Below are 22108 nucleotides of genomic sequence, written 5' to 3' on the forward strand. Positions count from 1 at the left end.
TTACCCATCATACTACATTTCAAATTACATTCATTATTAGTTTCCCCGCCTGAACATGCTGGAAGAGACTTAACTGTTGGTGCCTTTGAGAAATAAATGATGTTAACATTTGAATAAAAAACTAAAGTAGCACATGTGACAGCTAAGCTTGAACTCCATTTATTGATCAGCTTCATGAGTGGGATTTCCTGGGATAATTCAATATAATGCTTTACAACTCTCTGTTTCTTTCATTGATGCATTTTATGGCCAGGGGAAAACACATTATGTAAGGTTTGGTAGTTATGTATTTATATATTGAAATTTACATACAATCATCTCAAAATTTCACAGCTGCTGAACGTAGTTTAAGAGCAGTGAAAATGGAAACTATGAAAACCTGAATATTATCATGCCCAGGCCAAATCAGAGCCACCAAATGACACTCTGCGTAGAGTGCTTACTTTGCTTGCTGGGTGTGATCAGTTTTGGCAATACCTTAAGGGAATGGAGTCCCCTGCCAATGGAACAGCTGCCAGAAATGTCCTTACCAGTCTCTTAAATAAGACACATGGGCCATTATTTGGAAGGCCGCACTCTTGGTTGATCTTCAGCATCACATTTACTTTGGTCATCTATTCACATAGCCTGTTCCAGCCTTCCCCAATCTGGTGGCCACCAGATGTGTTGAACCATCACTCCCATTTCCTGCCAGCATGAACAAAGTCTTGAGGTTGTAATCTAACACATCTGGAGGGTCCCCATGAGGGAAGGCTGACTTACCAGACAAGGATAATGTATTTAGCTTGCTCATTCTTAGTTAGCACTGTCCCTCATGGACTGCTTAACATCACTGAAATCTTATAGAAGATGGAACAGTAAGATGAAGAGGCATTTGCATGTAAAAGACTAGCTGACAAGTTTATGTCTCCAGTTGCATGATTAATGGAAGTCCAAGGGAGTTTGGAAAAGAAAAAGGAAAGCAGTATCTGTTGATGTATAGAATAATGATTTCTTTTCTGTAAACTCTCACAGACCATGGGAAGATAGGAAGAGAGTCAGTTTGTGGGGTTGTAATATAGGCTATATTTGTTTAAAATTCCTTTGGCAGTTTTGTCCACATTAGTTATATTCTGTTTATACTAGTTTTTTCTATTCTACATTTTTCTATGTATTTGTATATGTTAAAAATAAAAAATAGAAACGTTTATGTCTCCAGTGAACATTCACACTGGAATTTAAGCTAGCTTTTCTTCCTATGAGATCTATCCTATCCACTGAAGAACACTTAAAGAGGTTTGTCATTGCATGCTCTCTTACTAATGGTGGCTGAAATCTAAAGGTATTCTAACAGTGGAAGGCATTGCTGCTCCTGAGATGTGAATCTTCATTTGCATTAATTTCTCTCTCCTGCTGGAGACCTCATATCACATCCACAGCAGTTCATCTACCTCAGGGGTAAGGAATGTTTGACTCTCCAGATGATGCTGGACTTCATCTCCATCAGTTCTAACAAGCACAGCCAAAAGTGAGTGATGATGGGAGCTGTAGTCAACCAGCATCTGAAGGACACTTGCTCCCCATCCCTGTTGTAAGGAAAGCACACCCTGTGCTATGGTTTCTGTCTATTAACCTGCACTTTCAGTTTATCAAGTCAGCAACTCTTGAAATTAGTCAGTTTTGCTTTCCCTCTCTTTTTATTGGTTAGTTTCTGCATGCATTTGCGTAGATGAAGGGAAGTTAAATAGGTAATTGCTTATGTAGCAATTTTATAATATCAGCCCTTAAATTGGTGGTTCAAAATTTCAGTGAAAGATAGCTGCATTTACCACTCAAAGATGATAACTTGGTTAGGAAAAAACCTCAGATGACTGTGAAATCTTCTTTTGTAATACTCGGGAGGAGTAAATCTTGCTGAATAAATAGAATGCATGCTAAAGCATTGCAGAAGAACATATTTTAACCAGAAATGAATTACTTTTGAATATTGAAATCAAACCTTTAGAGTTAGGGTTTGGATAACTGAAAATAACTAAGCGTTACCATGTTACACTAAAGGAAATGCTGAAAATGAACTTGAAGATTGTTTGAAATCAGTAGCAATTTCTAGTATTTTACACATTAACTTAAAATCATCCTCTGTTTGGAACAGTGTATTTCAAAGAAAGTTTCTCAAAGCTTCTGTTGTTAATCGCTCTTATTTCACTCGCATTCATACAGCATCTACAACTATATGGACTGCACCACATGCATAATTTCAAACACTTCTATCACATCTCGCCTGACTTGCCTTTTTATAGATCTGGAATTGGCTATAGCTCCCCAACAATTGTTGCTGCATATTTAGGGTGTTTCCAGAACCTCTGTGCCCATGGTGTTAACGATTTGGATGACCACTTACCTGTGGTTTCCATTTATGGAGGGGGTAGGGTTTGCTTTCATTCCATTGTTTGACTCCAGAGCAGACATTTTTGTTAGGTCCTTAAATGGCCAAACTATGATTACCTCTGCCTACTATCTGGCATAGGTGCTAATCTCTGTATGTCTGCTTTTTAGCAGCATTATCAAGCACAAAGCAGGAGAGCTGCCACCTGCAGTAATACACAAACCAGCCCTGGATGTAATGTGACAAGAGCTGACAAAAATCCCTTTCTCCAGTCTCGTCCCTCTGTCAGAAGCACAGCCACCAGAATGATAAAACGATTGCAAGCCACTGAAAAAGATGCCATGGAAGAAATTTCTGGAAGCAATTGAGTGCACTATGGATAAATATCTCATTTGACTCTCTTGCCAAAGAACAGCTGAGCTGTGCTACTGGTTACCTACTGTTTCTTATGGTCTGGATCAAATTGCCTGCTCAGGGTATGTGGAGAGAAAAGCTGACAGATGGTAGAAAAGGTGATTGACCAGAGGATCAGTTGCTCCTTCTGACTCTTATGATTCTGAAAAAAAGAATCACAATTTGGAGGGGTGCTGTGGGGTGGAACATTGAATTTTGTATAATATCACATCTCCAGATTACTGGGAAATTCTGTGTAAAGATCCATAAAGAGGAATGCATTTTAAATGTAGAAAAACAGGGCACAATGAAACATTTTCCCTTTACTTTTGCCAAATTCCACATAAGAGAAAAATAGTGATTGCTGTAAGATCTGAGTATGCAGCAAAATGTAGGCTCTTGCCTTAAAATAATAGTCCTATTACAGTTTGTGATGTACACATTATCACCTCCCGAGCCTACCATAAATAATATGACACAGATACAGTCTTACCTTGATCCTCAGCAACTTCACCTGGTATGTCGATATCTCAGGGTCTGATAAATGAGCCTACTACTTTGGATAGCTTTAAAAATAAGAAGAAACCCCGTTCCTTCATTTCAGCCTAGCAGTTTGTGCTACATAAATGGTTGCTGTGAGCCCATCTGAAGTACTGTGCATAGCATTTGTTATACAAGTGATTTCTTCCTTTGACTTCTTCTGTCTGATCATTTTGAATCTAAAGTAAAACCCAAATTCATTATCATATCATTCATAAAGGATTTCTAAAGCAAGAGTGAGCAGCTTCTGTCCCTCCTATTTTGGTATGTAACATCCATCAGCCCCACCAATAAAGCTGATAGGGGATGATGGGAGTTGTAACCCTCCACGTTTTGGCCTACAAGTTGCCCACCCTGTTCCAAAGCATGTGCCTCAGGCTCTCTTAACAAACTGTGAAGTCATTGTTCTATGTTCCTTTTTCAAATTCTCATCAACAGTACCCAGGGCAACAGGTTTGCTTCTTTTATTCATTAGATGTGAAGTACAAATTCCCCTCTACTCAGCACTGGTTGGGCCTCAACTGGAATACTGCATTCAGTTCTGGGCACTACAGTTTAAGAAAGATGCAGACAAGTTGGTAAGGGTTCAGGGGAAAGCAACAAGGATGTTCCAGGAACTGGAAACAAAGCCCTGTGAGGAGAGATTGAAGGAACTGGGCATGTTTAGCATGGGAAAGAGAAGACTGAGAGGAGTTATGATAGCACTCTACAAGTACTTGAAAAGTTCTCATACAAAGGAAGTCTAGGATCTCTTCTTGATCATCCCAGGATGCAAGACACAGAATAATGGAAGTTACAGGAAGCCAGATTCTGGCTAGCTATCAGGGAAAATGTCCTGCTAGATCAGTATGACAGTGGAACCAATGACCTAGGAAGGTTGCGTGCTCTCCCACACTTGGAGGCATTCAAGGTGCAACTGGACATCCATTTGAGAGGGATGGTTTAACATGCAGTCTTGCAATGAGCAGGGTGTTAGACCTGATGCCCTCTTGGCCCCTTCCAATTCTCTTCCAATTATATGAATTTATGTATATCCCACCTTTTAACTGCAACTGTCCCAAGATGACTTGCATAATCTTCTCCATTTATTCTCAAAAGAATCTTGTGAAGTAGGTGAGTCTCAAAATCAATGACAGAGTCAGCGAATGAGTTTCATGGCTGAGTGGGGATAAAAACCCAGATCCCCAGAGTCTTGGTTCAACACTCTACCTATTATGTCACACTGGCCAGTTGTTCTAGCCTATACTGTTAATTTATGTTTCATAGCATAACAATACTCCAAGGATTTTTTTCTGAATGGTGTTTGAAAGAGAAAAGAGGACCGATTTGGAAACAGTGCTTCTGCAAAAGAGGAGGGTGTGGGTGGTCAGACACTTTCTAGCTACCAATGAGCAGAAAGGGTGAAAGAGGGAAAGAATGGGAAAGAACCTTGAGAGTAAAACCACAGAGGGAACTACACTAAACTAGGCAAAGGACTGCTGTGGCTAGGTCTGAAGAGTAAGACCTACATCTCAGCAGTCCTAAACTAGAGAGCTAATCTAGGCTGGCTATGTAGTCACTGTTAATAAAGTTGTTATAATAGCACTTCCCAAGACTTTGCATTCTTTTTGGATTACGTATATACACTTTAAATACACATTATCTTGCTTAGAAAAAAAGGCTGAATTCAGAACTTCTGAGCTAAAAGCAGCTAGAATACATAACATTAGCAATCTCTTGCAAAAAATACATTATTTTGCATCTCTTCCTGACTGAGTCATTATCTGGTAGTAATTTCTCTTGCAGGCTGCTCAGTTATTCATTGCAGTCTGGGGAAAGAAAGCCTACAGGGAGCCTGGTGAAAGGAACAGATCAGTGCTGACCTCTTGTGGGAGAAAATACTGTGATACCAACTGATTGCTGTTTTTTCCATTTGCTTAGAAAGAACCAAACACCACATACCTTCACTTCTTTGTACCATGATATTGAAACTCAGCCTCTGAATTCTAAATTAGATCCTCAGGAATGGAAACACACAGAAACATTAGTCAAATAAACACATTTGCATAGATTTATATATTTAGAACGGCAGCTTTTATAGCCATATACATGGCAGCTATCTATAGAACAGCAGCTTTTATAAGTTTAAAATAGGCAAACCAAGAACTGCATTCAGAACTATCTATGGTTAAGAAAACAAGCCAGGATTGTAAACAATGATATGAAGTTGGCTTGTTTCTCTGAACCAGAGTTAACATTAATCCAGTTTGTCTGAGTTCAGGCGTTAATAAATAATCATAAAATGAAAAAAGGAAAAAAAGTTTCTCATCTCTTTCTCACAGCTGCCCCAGAAAGCAAGTGGTTAAAGAGCAGAAGGAAAGCCCTGAGGTTCACAAGCAGAACAGTTCAGCTAAATTACAGTTTAGAATTATATGCAAACCAGGTCCATCAAGAAAACTGGCTGTCTCTGTTAAGTCTGCATTAGGTGTGAGGGAAGCATGCACGCCTGAAAACCGCCCTGGCTCCTGCATGAGCATTAAAATGTTTTAGCATTAAACACAAATGTGATTCTAGATTTTACCACAGGTTTTGAACAATAAAACAGTTAAACATTTTCAACATTTCAATAGCACACGATCAACAATTTTTTCATGTGATAGTTTCAACTATAATTTGATCCCTTCAAGATGTGAAATTGCTTTGATGAACCATTCTGTTTCATTTCATCAACTAATAACCAAGAATGGAGAACAGTGTCAGAAAACCTAAGATTCTGTTCTAATCCCATTATAACATAACCCTCCTCTGCTCTTTTTTAAACAGAATTGACCTGCTATTGGAGTCCAATGGTGGGCATAAAGGTATGGTTTTATTCCAAAATTACCCCAGTTTAACTGTGGTGTGGGGAAACAGGGTAGATTTGACCAGAATCACATTCCAAATCTGTAGTCCAACAAAAGACCTGCAGGGCACATTGGACTCACAATTTTAAACAGAGGAGAAAGCAAAACAGCAATCAAAATGTCTAAAACTCAGAGTAGACAACAGAAAAGGTCCAACATTAAGAACAACCTTATAAGGATTTCCCCTCATAATAAACCATTACAGATAAGTCAGTGTTGTCATTTTGTACTATGAGAGTGTTACCTTCTCTGCCAAGAAAGCCAACTGGGAGCAAACTTAACTCGCAGGATAAAATAACCTTCCATAAGGTATACAAAGGAATAAATGCAAAAAAATATGTTACTCTGGTGCTCTTGAACTGAATCACATACAAATGGGATCTATGATGCAGACATTATACTATGTTTTCTCTACCCCAGTGGAGAAGTTTCTGGGGATAAGCTAGAGCTTGATTTAGTAGTTTCACTATTCTATTCACTTCAATAGAAGCAAATCAGAATTCTGATAGCTTAGCGGGTTTAATTAATTTATTTTTTAAGGTGAAACACAAGAGTAGAGGATAGAAAAAACACCACAGAAGTAACACCAGAATTATTGAGGATTAGCTGGAATATGAGGTGGTTCAGAGTGGCTAAAAACCACATTTTTACAAATATTTCAAGCTGAATTTCATAACAAATCATTAGCACTGGAGGGTTCATATTGATATGAAGTTACTGAGAAAATCCTGTTGTCATATGACTCAGGAAAACAAAATTTGGATGTCAACCCAATTTTGGCAAGGAAGTTTAAGAATTTACACAGGCCAAATCTGAATACAAAGAAGGTAAGAGTTGGTGTTAGCTGTGTCTCTGGATCCAAAGAGGAGAATTGCTTATAGGCTGAAAATTCACATACTACTTGCATATTTTGTTGGGAGCCATTGTTTTGTTTCTCTAGCTTCAAACACTCAGGTTTTCCATGGCACATTTCCATTCAAATGGCAGGACACTCAAACACAACTCACATCATGATGCAGCAAAATTTATTCTGGAAAGTCAGTCTTATTCAGGCCATGAATAAGAATGCCAGTGAGCGTTTATATGACCATAGCCCCTCTCTTGTAGAACCATTTCAACCCCAAATGTAGTTAGGTAAAGAAAAGGAAGACCATGTTAAACTCTGTCTAGATTAACCAGAGGAGGGTGGGAACAATTTTTACTTGGGCAATTCACAAGCAAAATTATAAAACCTTTATCACTATTGGTATGTACACAGATTGCCACCTTCATTGAAAATGATGACAGCAACAGTTTAAAAAATGTTTTTTAAAGTCATCTCTTTTCCATATTGGTTCATATAACTGTCCAATTTATGCAAAGCCATTGCTTTTTAAAAGGAATCTTCACTCTGATAGATTCTTTTGCGTAATCAGGATTTCCTTCTCATGTGCTTCAATTTCTTTAAGCAATTCTTCCTTTTCCTTAAAGTAATCCCGGAACCATTCAATGTGTTCCACCTTTTCTTTAACACTTAAGTATGGATTTTTTGAAAGTCCACAAGTCACAAGCTCCATGAAATGGTGAATTGGTCCTTCCTTAGGAAAGTCTGCCAAGTATTTATCCAGAAATACATGCTCATAAAATTCAGCGTCTTCTTCAAGTCCTAACAAAATCAACAACAACAACTGTCAAACCAGTGTAAAGTTTACAGTTAACTGTTTTCCAGAAAATGAAAATGAACACAAAAGAGGACTGATAGCATATCAAAATATGCCAGCCCTCCTCACTAACAATTGTCCCTATGACTTTTCTGCCTAGAAAAGATTCTGAATGTTTGCAGCAACAACAAATAATTATTTTATTCAGTGACCCACTTTATTCTCATCACAGAATGAATTTGCTTCACCAGAACTTTATAAAACAATTTATCATCATTGTTATTTCATTTCTATACCACTCCATAGCCAAAGCTCTCTCTTAAAGAATTTAGCAATGCATTAAGCAAATAATTTTATGCAACAGAATTATAGCAATGCATTAAGAAATGGCTTAACATCATATGTAACCATATTCAAATTTGTACAGTTAAACAACCTTGATATTAAAGACTTTAAAAAATGCAAAACTTTCAAGAAATGAAAATGTCTGGCTAGGAGGATCAGGGGATGAAAGGCTCTAGGTGTTCCAGCCCATTGTAGATCCTGAAGAACAAATTTAACATCTTGGATCCTTTTGCCCAGTTACTATCTCTGTTGATACAACTGAAAAAGGTGAATCTGGTAAAGCCAAGGGAAAGCTGAATGCTCAGGATTCAGTTGCAGCTGAGACACTGCCAGGCTACTGGTTATTTTGATATTGCTAAGCTGTACCATCTCCTGATCATGCACCTGCCTACCCCTGGCATGCCTACTGCTCGATGGCTCATCAGTTTATTCATGACATGTTTACTGTGTTTGTTTGGAAATGCTTTATTTTGGGCTGGCAATAGGCAAAACAGACATCCTATCTGCATTCACAGAGGAACAAAAGGAAGTGATATTGTTGCAGTCAATAAGCAACTAAGGCATGAGTGTGCCCGCCATCTCGCACTCCTACCATCACCATGTATCACAGACTTAAATTTTGAATACCTAGACAAATGTCCAGGAAGAATCTGGCAGCAAAAGCTTCTGATTTCCCTTCCAGCCAATGCTCTGCCTGTTGCCCTTGGACTTTCCCTCAAGTCAAATGGGACTGGGAGACTACACTGTTTCCTATGGATACCAGTCTTCAAATAAAGGGCTTGGAAGTATCAATCAGAGGATCTGAGATTTGCTTTATTAGCAACTATAGGGTGAAATCCAACCTCTTCTCCTCCTCCCCAGCAGCCCAGAGAACCAATTCCAGTTAAACTGGTGTGGATGAACTTTTAATTATAATTATTTAAAAATCAAAATACTATCCTCAGTTGTGGATTATTATGATGTATTTACTATGATGTATTTATTGGGTGACTTATTGTAAGCCGTCCAGAGATGTACAGTAATTAGAAATATCCCTATTAGAAATATAAATATTATTAGAAATATAAATAATTGAAAGCAGTCCAAAATAAGCCTTAAAATAATGTTAAAATTGCAAGAGTGATTCATCACATCCTTGACTGTATTATAAATTATAAGCTGTAGGAAGCAAAACTGGGCAAAGACCTCTTTAGGATACATACCGGCTTCATTGGTAATTGGGAACTCCCAAAGCTTCCCCTCTTTTGTCCACTGTATCATCTCCTCAAAAGCATTCTCCAGTGCTTGCTGGCTGACTGCTGCAATTTCCTTAGCAAGTTCCACATCCCAAAGTGTTGGTGTCGTCACTATGTGCAATTGTAAACAAAAATAATAAATGGCAACAAGGCACTGGCAAAAAACACCACAATTGCCAATGGTAACAAAAATAGAAGAGTTGCAGTCTCAAAATGCCAAAATAGCTGCTTCCTTCTACTGCTAAAATACACACCCATGAGTATGAGTATTATAAAACCAACTTATTCTCAGTACAGAATATTTTTACAAGGCAAGTGCTATTTCACTGCATCACCTTTTCTTTTAATTTTCCACATAGATTTGGATGTCATTTACTAACTTTAAGACTATGCTAATAGAAATCTCAGGACTTTCATGATTTGGCATGAACGAGAATGACTGCTGATCCCAGTTTGCTTGATATTATTATTTTTAAGACTGGACACACACTTTGTATAAAAATGACTTAAAAGTCATATCCGTGGTATTGCCACAAAATCTTAGGCCACATGCAAAGATCCAGACATAAATGTTCATCCACTGTTGTGGCAAAATTATTTTACTGTGTGACAGTTGTAGCAGGATTTAAAGATCCATATAGAAATTTTCCTTTCTAGCTACACACAGACACATCAAACAAACAACTTCTATAGGACAAACATGAAGAATCTTGAGGCATCTGGAAGATTAACAGATTTATTGTGACATCGGTGAATTTTTATATTACGTTATATTATTGGCTTGTTCCTAGCTACAGTTTCTTTACTAACCTGTTTCAGGTGTCATCTCCATTTTAGAATGAGTGAAAATACCAAGTCTTTTTGCTGAAAATAGTGAGACTCTAGGTATTAAAAAAACAGAGAAAATATACTTTTGAAAAATGAATCTGCAATTCATGTGGAAAGACACCAAACTATGCAGGGCACTGAATCCTCCCTTAACAACTGGATATTTATCCAGCCCTCTGGTTCCTGAGATTTCAGAAAACACTGAAATCCAGATCATCTTTCAGCCATAAAAGTTAGAAATATGTATGTCTGGTGAGGAGGCAGGTAGAAAACTAAAACAAAAAACTCAAAATATTATAAGTTACTTGCTGAGAGGATATTTTGGCATCATATTCAGATGTTCATATAGGTATCTGCAATAGTGCTTTATAATACTATCCCATTTCAGGACTCTATTGGCAATATACAACGAATGGTGATACACAGTTTATACTGATATAAATACAGTTTTATGCCTGTACTTGCATTACCTTCTGTTCTTAGCTACTATGCTACTTCATCCCTAGGTTGGCAAGCGTCATGTCCACAAGCATGCATTTCCACCCTTCCTGTTCCATCTTTTTCTTATATAGCCAGCCTAAGAAAGAATCACATTGAGCACAAAAATTTGCATATTGGATTTTAAAAACCAGCTGGTCTTTGGAAAGTCATTAACTCTGGTTTTTATTTGAACAACTGGAATTATCAATTTTTCAGTGTTTTAAAAACTGCTACAATTGTTTCGTAAGTTATCATAAATGGAAAAAAAATGTGGGGGCTGACCCAGCAGGCCCGATGTTTTTGATGATTGATGTTGTTTTTAGTTTTTCTTTGTTTTTAGGACTATAAATTTTGAATAAAACTTATTATGAAAAAAAAGCTGCTACAATTGTTTCAAAAGTTGTTTATGCAGAGTGTGACTAGGCCCTACTTCTCAGCAGAGGACTGAAGTAGCAAAAGTGCTTAGAATAAATTCCCTGGAAATCACACACTCTCCAACATAGCACAATCCCCATTAAGCAACTTAGGCTTCATGTGTGAAATGGAATTTAAATATCATTGCATAACCCTTTTATTACAAAAATGGATCATATGAGGAGGAGGAAGAGGAAGGCAGCAAGAGAAATACCTTTTTGTTCTATTACTTTTAGAGGAAAAATCTCTTTCAATTGAATAACCTCGTCCATCTTCATCAAACTGAATGTCAGATGCCCTACTGGTATCTCGTGAAGGCCTTCTCCCAATCTTCATGTTTACCACAATGTTACTGAAATTAAGAACATCAACATCTATTAAACAGGATGCTCGGTACAGACAACAACACAACAGCAACTAAATTTATTTTAAAAGTTGTATTTACATGAATTAACTAGTACCTCAGCTTCTTTATTTCCCTCTTCCTCCCATGCCGCTTTTCCTCTTATGCAGTGCCCATGCTTTTTTAATTGTAAGCGTAAGGGCAGGGCCTGTCTTCTTATTTATCTGTAAACTGCTCTTGAAGTCTTTTCAGCATAATTCAGTATTAAACATATAAATGAATTCAACCTCTGTTAACAGTTCAAGGTCACTCACAACAAAATTGAAGCACTGTATGATATTTTAAATCATCAAATGGAAAGTTACAACATTTAAAAACCCACTGCAGTGATGTAATTTTGTCCTTCATCCCATGAAAGGTGAAGAGAAGACAAGAGAAGACAAGAGAAAGCCTTCCACATCTTTCTGGAAGTCAGTAGGGACCAACACATATAAATGTTTCTCTGGCCAGTGTTCCAAAGCACTGGGGCTGCAACTCTTCTGTTCCTACAATTCCATTTGCAAACAGTAGATCTGAACAATGGAAGAGAAAGTCTTCAAGATATCATGATACCAGGCCATGGAAGACTCTATAGGTCTTGGTTTACTAGCACCGTGGGTCAAGCCTGCCTGATGGCACAGCTAGCCTCAAACACTCAGTCAAAACGTTCTCAAGGGTCATAAAAATAAAAGGGCAGGAGTGACAAGCAGGTGATGCTGCAGGCATGGACTCCTGCTGAACTATGGCTTGTAAAACCTGCAAGTTACTCCACCTTGAAATGGAGCAATCGAGGCAGAAACAAGGTACTGCATCACACAAATGTTTCCAGTCTGCAGTGCTCTGCTGCCTGCAACAGCAATGAAAGAGTAAGCTACCCCGGCACTGTTACCATCACATCTTACCTTAAGTTTTATGATGCTTTTCCTAAAGCTCTCTACCTTCTCATTTCCTTTGAATAAAATGGGCCCCCTGCTTGCTAAGGTACAAGGGTCCAATCAAGGGGAGTGTGTGTCGGGGGGGGGGGGGAGTGAAAGAGTATAGTCTTCACTCCCTTAACCTTGCAGGAAAATATTGGTAGGTGGTTCAGACAACTACTGTTCTACCCCTACCCATTCTGAAGCAAGATGAGAGGAACATGTGCATTTTCCTATGTGGCCAGAAAATATTCTGAAAGGAGCAATAAAGAGTAGCATGCAAGCAGTGACTAAAGAGTGATGGGTGTGATGCTTAATTGCATTGGCTAGAAAAAGCAAGCATACATGGACTGGGAAATGGTCACCCCAGAAGTAAAATGGAAGGGTGAGGGGCCACAAGGTAGAGAATAAAATGGGATTAAAATCAATGCCCCTGATTCACTGCTTAAGCCACAAATGCCATCCCTTCAACAGACTTTCTGGGGATAAAGGGAGGTCGTTTCTCCATCTCCGTAGTCAGGAGAAGGCAAACAACAAACCATGAAACTTGTCAATTGAAGACTTAAAGGCCTTCAAATGGGTAGACAAGGAGCAATTTTACCACTTAATATAAGATGAGCCAGTGTCAATTAGGATACTAGCAGAAATCTTGAAAGTATGCTGAGGCAAAAGCATCACATTTAGGTTAACCTGGCAAAGACATTACAGTTTACTTTCTCTATGATGTGCCTAGCCATACACCTTCCCTTGGCATCCACACCAACAGGAAGAGCAAACAAATTCAAAGGAGCTCTTCTCACCACCAAGCAAAATGTTTTTCCTGCGATATGCTTAACACCTTGTAGACAGTCTACTCCTCTGAGCCAGAACTCAACAAAGCCTGAGTTATATATACCTGATATATTCCACACATGCACACTGTTGGAAGATTTACTAGATTGTTAAAATATGCTAAATTAGCATCTAAACAGTATCTCTTTCTTGGAATGGCAGTAGTTCCCTATACATTCCAAGGTTGGGGCACTGAGGATATATCTTTATTTTAGATTTTGTTCAATTGGTGACAAAGTTCAACCTTTAATATGTTTTAAAGCAGTGCCATAATTTCCACTGAGAGAAACCACAATCCATCCCAAAATTATGTACAGTTGTTCTTTCCATTTAGCAAATATTTAGTTTTTCCTATATCTGCAAAACAAACTGATAGATGAAGATTCTGTAGAGCAGTGACATCCTCAGGTCACATTATAGTACTACAAAGAGAGAATAGTTCATATAGTCCATGTAGTCAGAAAACCATGCAGTCAAGAAATGCAAGAACATATTAGCTATTGGATTTATATCTCATACCTTTCCACCAAAAAGTGATGCTCAGGATGACTAGCCACATGCCTTTACCTGTTAACCAAACTAACAGGAAGAGCAACCTTGTTTGAAAGACCTTTGCTCTTTTCTAAGAAAAGGTTCTTATCGCCCTGCAAAATGCCCAAGTTGTAGCAGTGATCCACTTATTTCTATAATTCGATTATTTATTTAACTAGTTTTCTTAAAGAAGTCTGTGCAACAGAGCTAATCTACTTGGACAGAACATTTGACACTTAACAGTTAAGTCTCTGATAGCTCTATGAGAAGCATATACTTTGACTGGAAGGTATGGATATTAGTACAACTGTATGGTTTAGGAAGGAACAGTTCAAAGGGATAATCACAAAGGCTTCTGCTAACAGGCAAAAATATACTTTGGAAAAGAGTAACCTGTGAAGTTTGAAAGAAGTTTTGGGGCCTTTCCATAATTTTTATTAGTGACAACTGGGAGAGTATACTGATGAAATTTACAGATGGCCAGTTACTACTAAAACTTCCAGAGGGATAATACAATGGTCAGTGTCTCAAGTGCCAGAAACAACTTTTCTGTATTTACTGCTGATTTAATGTAGTAACTAAAAGACTAGGCAGGATTAAATAAATGATGACAAACTGAAGTAGCAGAAATGGAATGACATTCCATAGTGCAAGTGTAGTCATATATTTAGATATGGCTACTGTTTTCATAATTGCAGTCAGGATGAAAATGAACTTAGGATATTGGATGATCACTAAAGATTCACAAGCATCAAATGACTCGGCAGTGTATGGTGGCTGGATATGTAAGACCACTTCACATGTTAACAAATAAGTTCTAAAGAACCCTGGTTGATTGTGAATGAGGCAGGAACAGCTAAATATACCACAGACTTTCCATTTTTTGTCTGTTTACTATAATGTCTGAACCAGAAACTATGGCTTGTCTCTTTCTGGAGAAGCCAAAGTCATAAACAAAGAAAAAACCAAAGTGTTTTACTCTGACTTGTCTGGGAAGGGATGAAACAGAATTCCCTTTTCACATGTCTTAGCAAGCAAACCAGTTTGTTTAGTTCTTCCCACTTGCAGCAGGAGTGATTGGCAACAATTCCATTCTATTACTATGTGCAAACCACACCAGAGTGAGTATTTTCAAGTTGTGACAGGAAAATATTAATCTCCTTCCACAAAATGTTTGTAATATATCTGTGAAAATATATCCAGTTCTATTAACCTATACTAGATAAGCAAGGATTTGAAATGTGATGAGTGGAAAATATGATTCAAATGATTACAAGGATGCAGAAGCAAATTAAAAATATTCTGTTCATTCTGAAAAAATAGGTTACAAAAGGCTACATCACTCCATAGACATATCACAGTGGTTAACACAGTTAATAGAATTGAGCTGTTTATGTTCAAGAAGAATTTTCCATAATGAAAAAATGATGCATGCATTGGCTATTAATATCATTTAAGGAAATCTAATAAAAATTGATTCTAAGAAGTGAAAAATGCTAGAACCATCTTCCACTGGAAAAGCAAATTACTAAATCAGTTGGCACAGAATTTCTCAGATGCTATTTCATCAGAAAGGGATTCTCTCACTTAACGTATTTGATAATTGTTCGACTAAACTGGTTTACTTATCCTGCATGTGTCACTTTAACTTATCAGGGATCAGTAGCCCAGCCACACCCTGTGTCAGCTTGCCAATATTGCACAGGGGCAGCATGGATGAGGGAGCGCTTTTCCTTCAACAAAACCCAGCAATTTAAAAAGATCACTGCATTTCCATCTGCAATCTCTAGGTTGAGCCATTCACATTTGGGTCTCAATGTATTTTATGGCTTCCTGCTTCTCCCACATTGCTTTTTGGTTAACATAAGCTGCTCTGCAAGAGGCTGGCTCAGAGGTGGTCCTCCTAGGCTGTTTTGACAGATTTTTTGGGGCAGGAACTGTTCAGCAGTTCTAGTATGAATTCATCTTACAACTTCACAAATTATTCATGTATTAAGCTTGTTAGTTACTCCAAAGCTCCTACTATGCGACATTTTACCACAAAGATGCTCATTATTACTGTTGTTACATATCCATCTTTCTACTCTTGTTCTGAACTTACAGAAGTGGCTGAAAGTAGAATGAAAAGCACCAGTGGTGCTATACTCTTTGTCAACCTCACAGAAGCAGGTCAGTAAGAATCACCAGATTCTGATGTAAACGAAGCTATAGGATCCTTCAGACTCTGGGCAGGGAAGGGCTTTTCCTAGAAAATGTCCAGCTCTCCCATTTACCTACCGCTGGGGCATTTTCCTTGCTGCCTGTATTAAATGTTGAAGGACAGAACCAGATTCTTGCAAACATTGCATGACTCCAGGAAATGCTGTTTTACTGATTATTGCTTACTGAGATTTATGGAATTTTTCCCTTGATATTATACCCTGCTTTGGAATTACTGGATCATGAAAAGCAGGTAATACATGTGATAATTTCTAACTATGCTCTTTGGATAGTTCTAGCTTAAGACAGGAACTGCCCAGGATCTCAAAATGCTTGGGAACTGCACCACAATTGATATTCAGGTTTTGCCTCTTTGGAATGTTTTGCAAAGACCTAAAGATGTAAATGGGGAAGCACCATATCTGTAGAATTTAAATCATATACTAAAATGACAACATTCCATGCACTTTGAATGCTTCAGCTACAAAACTAGGGCACACAGTTTAAAATAAACATAGCAAAACAAAGATTAGCAATTGTTTCCATACTGTGATGTGATAAAGGTCACAATGCAATGCTGGGAAAAGCGTTAAGTGTACAAACCTTATGTCAGTGGTTTCTCCACTTCTACGAGCCTCAGTGATTTCCTTGTGCTGTCTCAGCATCTGAACCAGTTCTGAAACTGTCCTTTTCCTGTCAAAAGGGAGTGAAGATGCAACAGCAGAGGCTGCTGCCACCAGCTTCGGACTGATAACTGCATCACTAGAAGAAATGGATGCAAAAAACATGCCCATTTCTCATTGCTTCTTAATTCCCACGCTATATGAAAAGTCACAAAAGCTGCAGTGATCACTATGAAAAAGACAGCATCACTAGAGTATGACTACAGAATCATTATCAAATGGATTTTTAGAGGGCCTAACTTTCCAATAAGGATTACAATAAACCCATTTAACACAATGCTCCCTAATGTATTTCTTCCAGATACTTTAAACTACAGCTCCCATCAACCCCAGGTAGCATGTCCAAAAGCAAAGAATTGTGATCTAAAATATATGGAGGGCATCCTAATAGGAAAGGCTGCAATACAATAATAAAATTTCAAATTTAGAATAGCAAGTAAAATCGAAGAACAATATTAAAACAACAACAGCAGATAAAATGGTTATTGAATATAATTACCATATGATCACTCTGATACAGACTAAGATTTTTTAAAGGGGGTTTCTTAAATAAACCAGGAGGGGGACTATACAGGTCTCCTTCTCCTCTGCAAAGTCTTGGTATTCATGTAATTGACTGGGAGGGCACTGCAGAGAAATGAGAGGGGCCTGCCCCAACACTCACCAACCTCACTGCCTTTGCCAGTGAACAAGAGAACAAAACCTCAAGTGCTGTTTCTAAAGCTTATGGGTGTGGGTGTAAGTGCAGGTAGGCTGAACCCAAACCATTTAGGCCTTAAACATAAAATCTGGCTCAAGGCAGCCAGGTTTTCTAAAATCAAGTTTATGAGTAATGAAGATGGCCATGGAGCCAAAAATGAGAAAATGCATCATACACAGAAAGCCAAATAAGGGCATATATTTGCAGTACATTTGCATAAGCTAATATATAAATAACTTTAGTTTAAATAGAAAATGGATAAATATCACTGAATTAAGAAGTTTGTGACTGGTTGATCTGTGAGCCTGCTCTATATGCTGCTGTAAGGAATGAAATCCAAGCAATGACGATACGGGAGGCAAAGTACCAAGCAGCAACAGTTTAATACATTCTGGCCATACCAGGCACTCAGCCCGAAGGTAGTGCACTGGAGGAGCAGTTTACACAGCCTTTTATTCCCTACTTCACATGCAAAGTCCCTGCCTCCTTTCTCCCACTGGCTGGGGCACTGGAAATTCACACTCTTCCCATCTGCCTTCATCATACTACTCCTTGGTATGTTACCCCCACCTGCTCATATGTCCCATGTTCATGTTAATAACCCTCTGAGTCATAGTAGGAGGCACCATTAATATGCATTAGCTAATTACGGAGCCGTATTTTGGGTTCTAAGTTCAAAAGTTTAATGCCATGTCTACCAATTACATCTTGTAGTCTATTAGTTTGTGCTAATCACAATAACTTTATTAATCATTAAGTGATCTGTATAGCTTTACCCGTTCTAGTCCGTTAATCACAATACCTTTATTAATCACTAAGTGATCCATAGCTTTACCTGTTCTAGTCTGTTAGTCACAGTAATCTTCTACTTCTCACAGCTGCCCAGCAATAACTCTGGATGGGCAAATGTGCCCCCCCCACACCCCCATTTTCCTGGCATTTGGCCATTTCCCTATTCCCACCCAAATTCTAAATGGCTGAGATGCCTTGCCTAAGCCTTAGTTACCAGCAATAGCTAAGCTAAAATATGCTACTGAAACTAAAATATGCTCATATCTCTGTATTTTTTGCTTTAGCCTCACCCAACACTGGAATCCAGCCCACAAGCGTGTTTCCAAAATAGAATATGGTTCTTGGATTGAAAGAGGTTTAAACACATTTATCCTAGAATCACAATGTATGTGCACAACAGAGTGTAAGATGGTAAATCTCCTAGTCGCCCTTCACTTTTTCAAAGCTCTGGGAACATATACAAACTTTCTTCCTGAACTGCACTTATTATTCAATCTATTAACATTCTATTAAAATTAATCAATTAAAACCAACAAAGCTTCATTACTTTTCATTAGTTATTCATATTTTTTAAATGACAGACCAGCCCAATTTGTACCCAGCCTTTGAATTGCGGTGCTGGAGAAGACTCCTGTGAATCCCTTGGACTACAAGGCGATAAAACCAGTCAGTCCTGGAGGAGATCAATCCTGAACTGCTCTTTAGAAGGCCAGATACTGAAGATGAAACTCAAATACTTTGGCCACCCAATGAGAAGGAAGGACTCACTGGAGAAGAGCCTAATGCTGGGAACAATTGAGGGCAAAAGAAGACGGGGATGGCAGAGAATGAGGTGGCTAGATGGAGTCACTGAAGCAGTCAGTGTGAGCTTAAGTGGACTCCGGGAGATGGTGGAGGACAGGAAGGCCTGGAGGAATGTTGTCCATGGGGTCGCGATGGATAGGACACAACTTCGCGACTAACAACAACACTACTACATCTAACTTTCCATCCTGCTTCAATGTTTTACTTAAGAGTTGTTCACACTTCCACAGGGATCTACACATCTGAAATAGTTTTGGTCTCCAGACCTCCTCCATGTGGCATGCACACAGACTTAAAGGATAGCTCAATCTCCAACCATGGTGTTTTTGTGGAAGGTTTATGCAGGTGGGTCCTTTCTGCACTGCCAAGATGTGTGAAGATCCCACAATCTGGCTCTTTAATGCAGCAGCATAAGATATCATCATCATCATGGTTGTCCTATAATCAAGCATTCCTTTTGTTCTTGGAGTGGATGACATCCTTCACAACACCTCTGAGTGAATCAATATAAATTCTAATGTCCATGATACCTGCGGACAAAGTACCTGAAAACATGCATTCAGAACCTTACCTCATTGCTTTGGTGTCTGTAACTACCTGAAATGGGTTACTTGCACTCTCCACATTTCCTGGACTTTCCCTTGTTTCTTCCTTTGTCTTCTCAGCTTTCAACCTCTGGAGCTTTTCTTTCATACTTACATCTACTTTCATCTTCCTAACAATATCCAACAAGTTCTTTACAGTTGGTTTTGTTTTCTTCTCTTGGTTGGGTATAGTCTTTGTATCAGTGCAGCTGACTGACTCATCTTCCTTGGTACAGAAGACAGGGCTAGTGCCCACAAACCTGTGAGTCTTACTAGAAAAAGATATAAAAGTTATAGACGTATGGCATATGCTAGTCCCTCTGAAATTTTACTGTATAAACCAACTTCCTGTGAAGATGTTCCTAGCATCATGTGCAGCAGGGCTGTGACGTTTCTGTGTCCTAACAAGACCTTTAATAATATTTATTGCAAGTAATTTCTGGGCTTTTATTCCAAAAAAAAAACCATGGTCTCAAAATGTATTGAATACACCTTATTTTAGAAAGCTGCAGCTAAAACTTGGCTAGGCAGTATATGTATCTTTGCTTCCTTCTTCCCAAAAGCTACTGCAGTACACTTTTTTCAGCAACTGGCCCCTTCTAACTCTATGATTCTGAACCAAGAAGGCCATCAGTGCTCAGTGCAGGACTCCAAGTTAAACCATCCCTCTCAGATGACTGTCCAGTTACATCTTGAATGTGAGTCCACCTCTCTAGGTCATGGGTCCTCAAACTACGGCCCGGGGGCCAGATCCGGCCCGCCATGGCCATTTATCCAGCCCGCCTCAGAGGTTTTCAATGTGCCACCCGCCTCACTGCCTGCCTTGCCCCCCCGAGCAGGGAGGTGGAGGCTTGTTCACAAGATCGTTTTGGACTCACTCAGAGAAAATGCTCTCCAAGCAAGCAAACCGCTGCATCGCACCCCCGCCACTGCATTGCAGCGCGAGCCCACCCCTGCCTTGCTTCACCGTGCGTGCCTGCCTCAGCCTGTGCACCCCACCCCCCTCCCACGCCAGCCTGCGCACCCCGCCGGCACCACCCTTCCGGCCCGTGCCCAGCACCTTTCAACTGGTTCCCTGGTGAAAAAGTTTGAGGACCCCTGCTCTAGGTCATTGGTTCCATTGTTGTACTGCTCTAAAAGTCAGGTGCCTAGAACCAGATGCAGTACTCCAGATGAGGCCTAACCAGAGCTTAGTAGAGAACTATTACTTCAGTTGATTTGTAAGTGATACTTCTATTACTGCAAGCCAAAATAGCATTTGCATATCACATTCTCAGCACAAATTCTGCTTATGATCTACACTTCCGAGTTCTTTCTCATTTGTAGATTTGTTGAGCCAATGATCCTCCATCTTGTAAGAATGCATTTGGTTTCTTTTTCCTGGACGCAGGACTTGGCATTTCTCCCTATTGAATTTCATGCAGTTGATTTCACTCTAGCACACTAACCTATCAAGATTGCTATGAATTTTGTTTCTGTCTTCCAGGGTACTAATGATCCCAACCAATTTGTGTCATCTGCACGCTTTGTCAAAAATTTTGCTGACCTTAAAATATATTATATCCACAGCATTCCCACAGCCCCCCAGGAGGATTATCCAATCAAAAAATGAACATGAGAAGTGGGCCGCTGTTCTTTACTCTTAGCTGGGAGGGTTACAGAAGGACACACGCACACCTATGCGCCTTGCAAAGAGGGAAAGGAAAGGAAAGGAAAGGAAAGGAAAGGAAAGGAAAGGAAAGGAAAGGAAAGGAAAGGATCCTCGCCCGCAAAGAGGATGCTATGGAGGAGAGACGAACACAACGCGCTCCCCTTCTCGAGTGACTGACAAAGCCGGGCTGCCCCTGAAGGGGGTAGCAAGCTGGCAGAAGCGCGACACTCTTCGCGGAACGAGGCAGGCTTCCCATCGCCCCTTCCTACTGCTGTACCTGTCCGGGGCCGAGAGTCCCCTCCCATGGGCGCCGAGGCGGAGAGCAGCGCAAAAGCCACCGGGGACGCTGAGGCTCCTCCGCCACATTGTCCTCGGAGCAACGCAGAATCAAGCAAAGCCTGGCCGGTCAGTGCACTTCAGTGCCCCCCCCAGAAAGCACTTCCGCCGGAAGGTCCGCCGCGCATCAACCGCGGTCGGAAAGTAGAAGCCCGGCTCCTTGGTTCCGCAGATAAGGAGCATCTTCGCTTCAGGGGAGGATGTTCCGCGGGAAGTGGCATCGCGATCGGCTGCAGCCGGTCGGGCTCCTCTCAAACCCGCCCCTGTTTGGCGCCGCTTCCAGAACGGCGGTAAAGGGAAGGCAGCGGCTGGGAAATCTATCCGTTGCAAAGCTGCGCTAGCCGAGGCGTTGCAGATGCTGGACGCCCTGGCCCTCGTACATGTGCTTTGGACTCGTCGTAGGCGTGAAGCCATCAAGCATGATTATTTTTTCATACTTACATTTTGCATTTCCTGCAAGGAATGCAAGGCAGCGCATATGATCCTGTCCTCTCCTGTACTCACAATAACCTTACCAGATAGGGTAAATATTACAATGTCTTGCTCTATTTTTCTTTTAAGCATTTGGTTCTGGGTTAA

General features: G+C 39.7%; 1 protein-coding gene across 1 annotated transcript; it reads right to left on the reverse strand.

The window, feature by feature from the left end:
* Nucleotides 1-5325: 5325 nt before the first annotated feature.
* Nucleotides 5326-21625, reverse strand: MRPS31 (mitochondrial ribosomal protein S31). Its single transcript, XM_044444305.1, has 7 exons — nt 21471-21625; nt 19530-19814; nt 16583-16741; nt 11337-11474; nt 10211-10281; nt 9368-9511; nt 5326-7825 (listed from the first exon to the last, which is right to left on the reverse strand). Exons 1-7 carry the CDS (start codon nt 21557-21559, stop codon nt 7566-7568), a joined length of 1146 nt encoding a protein of 381 aa, XP_044300240.1. The 5' UTR covers nt 21560-21625; the 3' UTR covers nt 5326-7565.
* Nucleotides 21626-22108: the final 483 nt, after the last annotated feature.

The sequence above is a fragment of the Varanus komodoensis genome, unplaced genomic scaffold (assembly GCF_004798865.1).
Source record: "Varanus komodoensis strain SLA01 unplaced genomic scaffold, ASM479886v1 scaffold44_3, whole genome shotgun sequence".
Lineage (NCBI taxonomy): Eukaryota > Metazoa > Chordata > Lepidosauria > Squamata > Varanidae > Varanus > Varanus komodoensis.

Coding starts and splice junctions, on each gene's coding strand:
- MRPS31 (XM_044444305.1), bottom strand. CDS start 21,559: ATGTGGCGGAGGAGCCTCAGCGTCCCCGGTGGCTTTTGCGCTGCTCTC. Junction 16,742..19,529: donor ACAGACACCAAAGCAATGAG/GTAAGGTTCTGA, acceptor CATTTCTTCTAG/TGATGCAGTTATCAGTCCGA. Junction 9,512..10,210: donor GGAGATGACACCTGAAACAG/GTTAGTAAAGAA, acceptor AATTGCACATAG/TGACGACACCAACACTTTGG.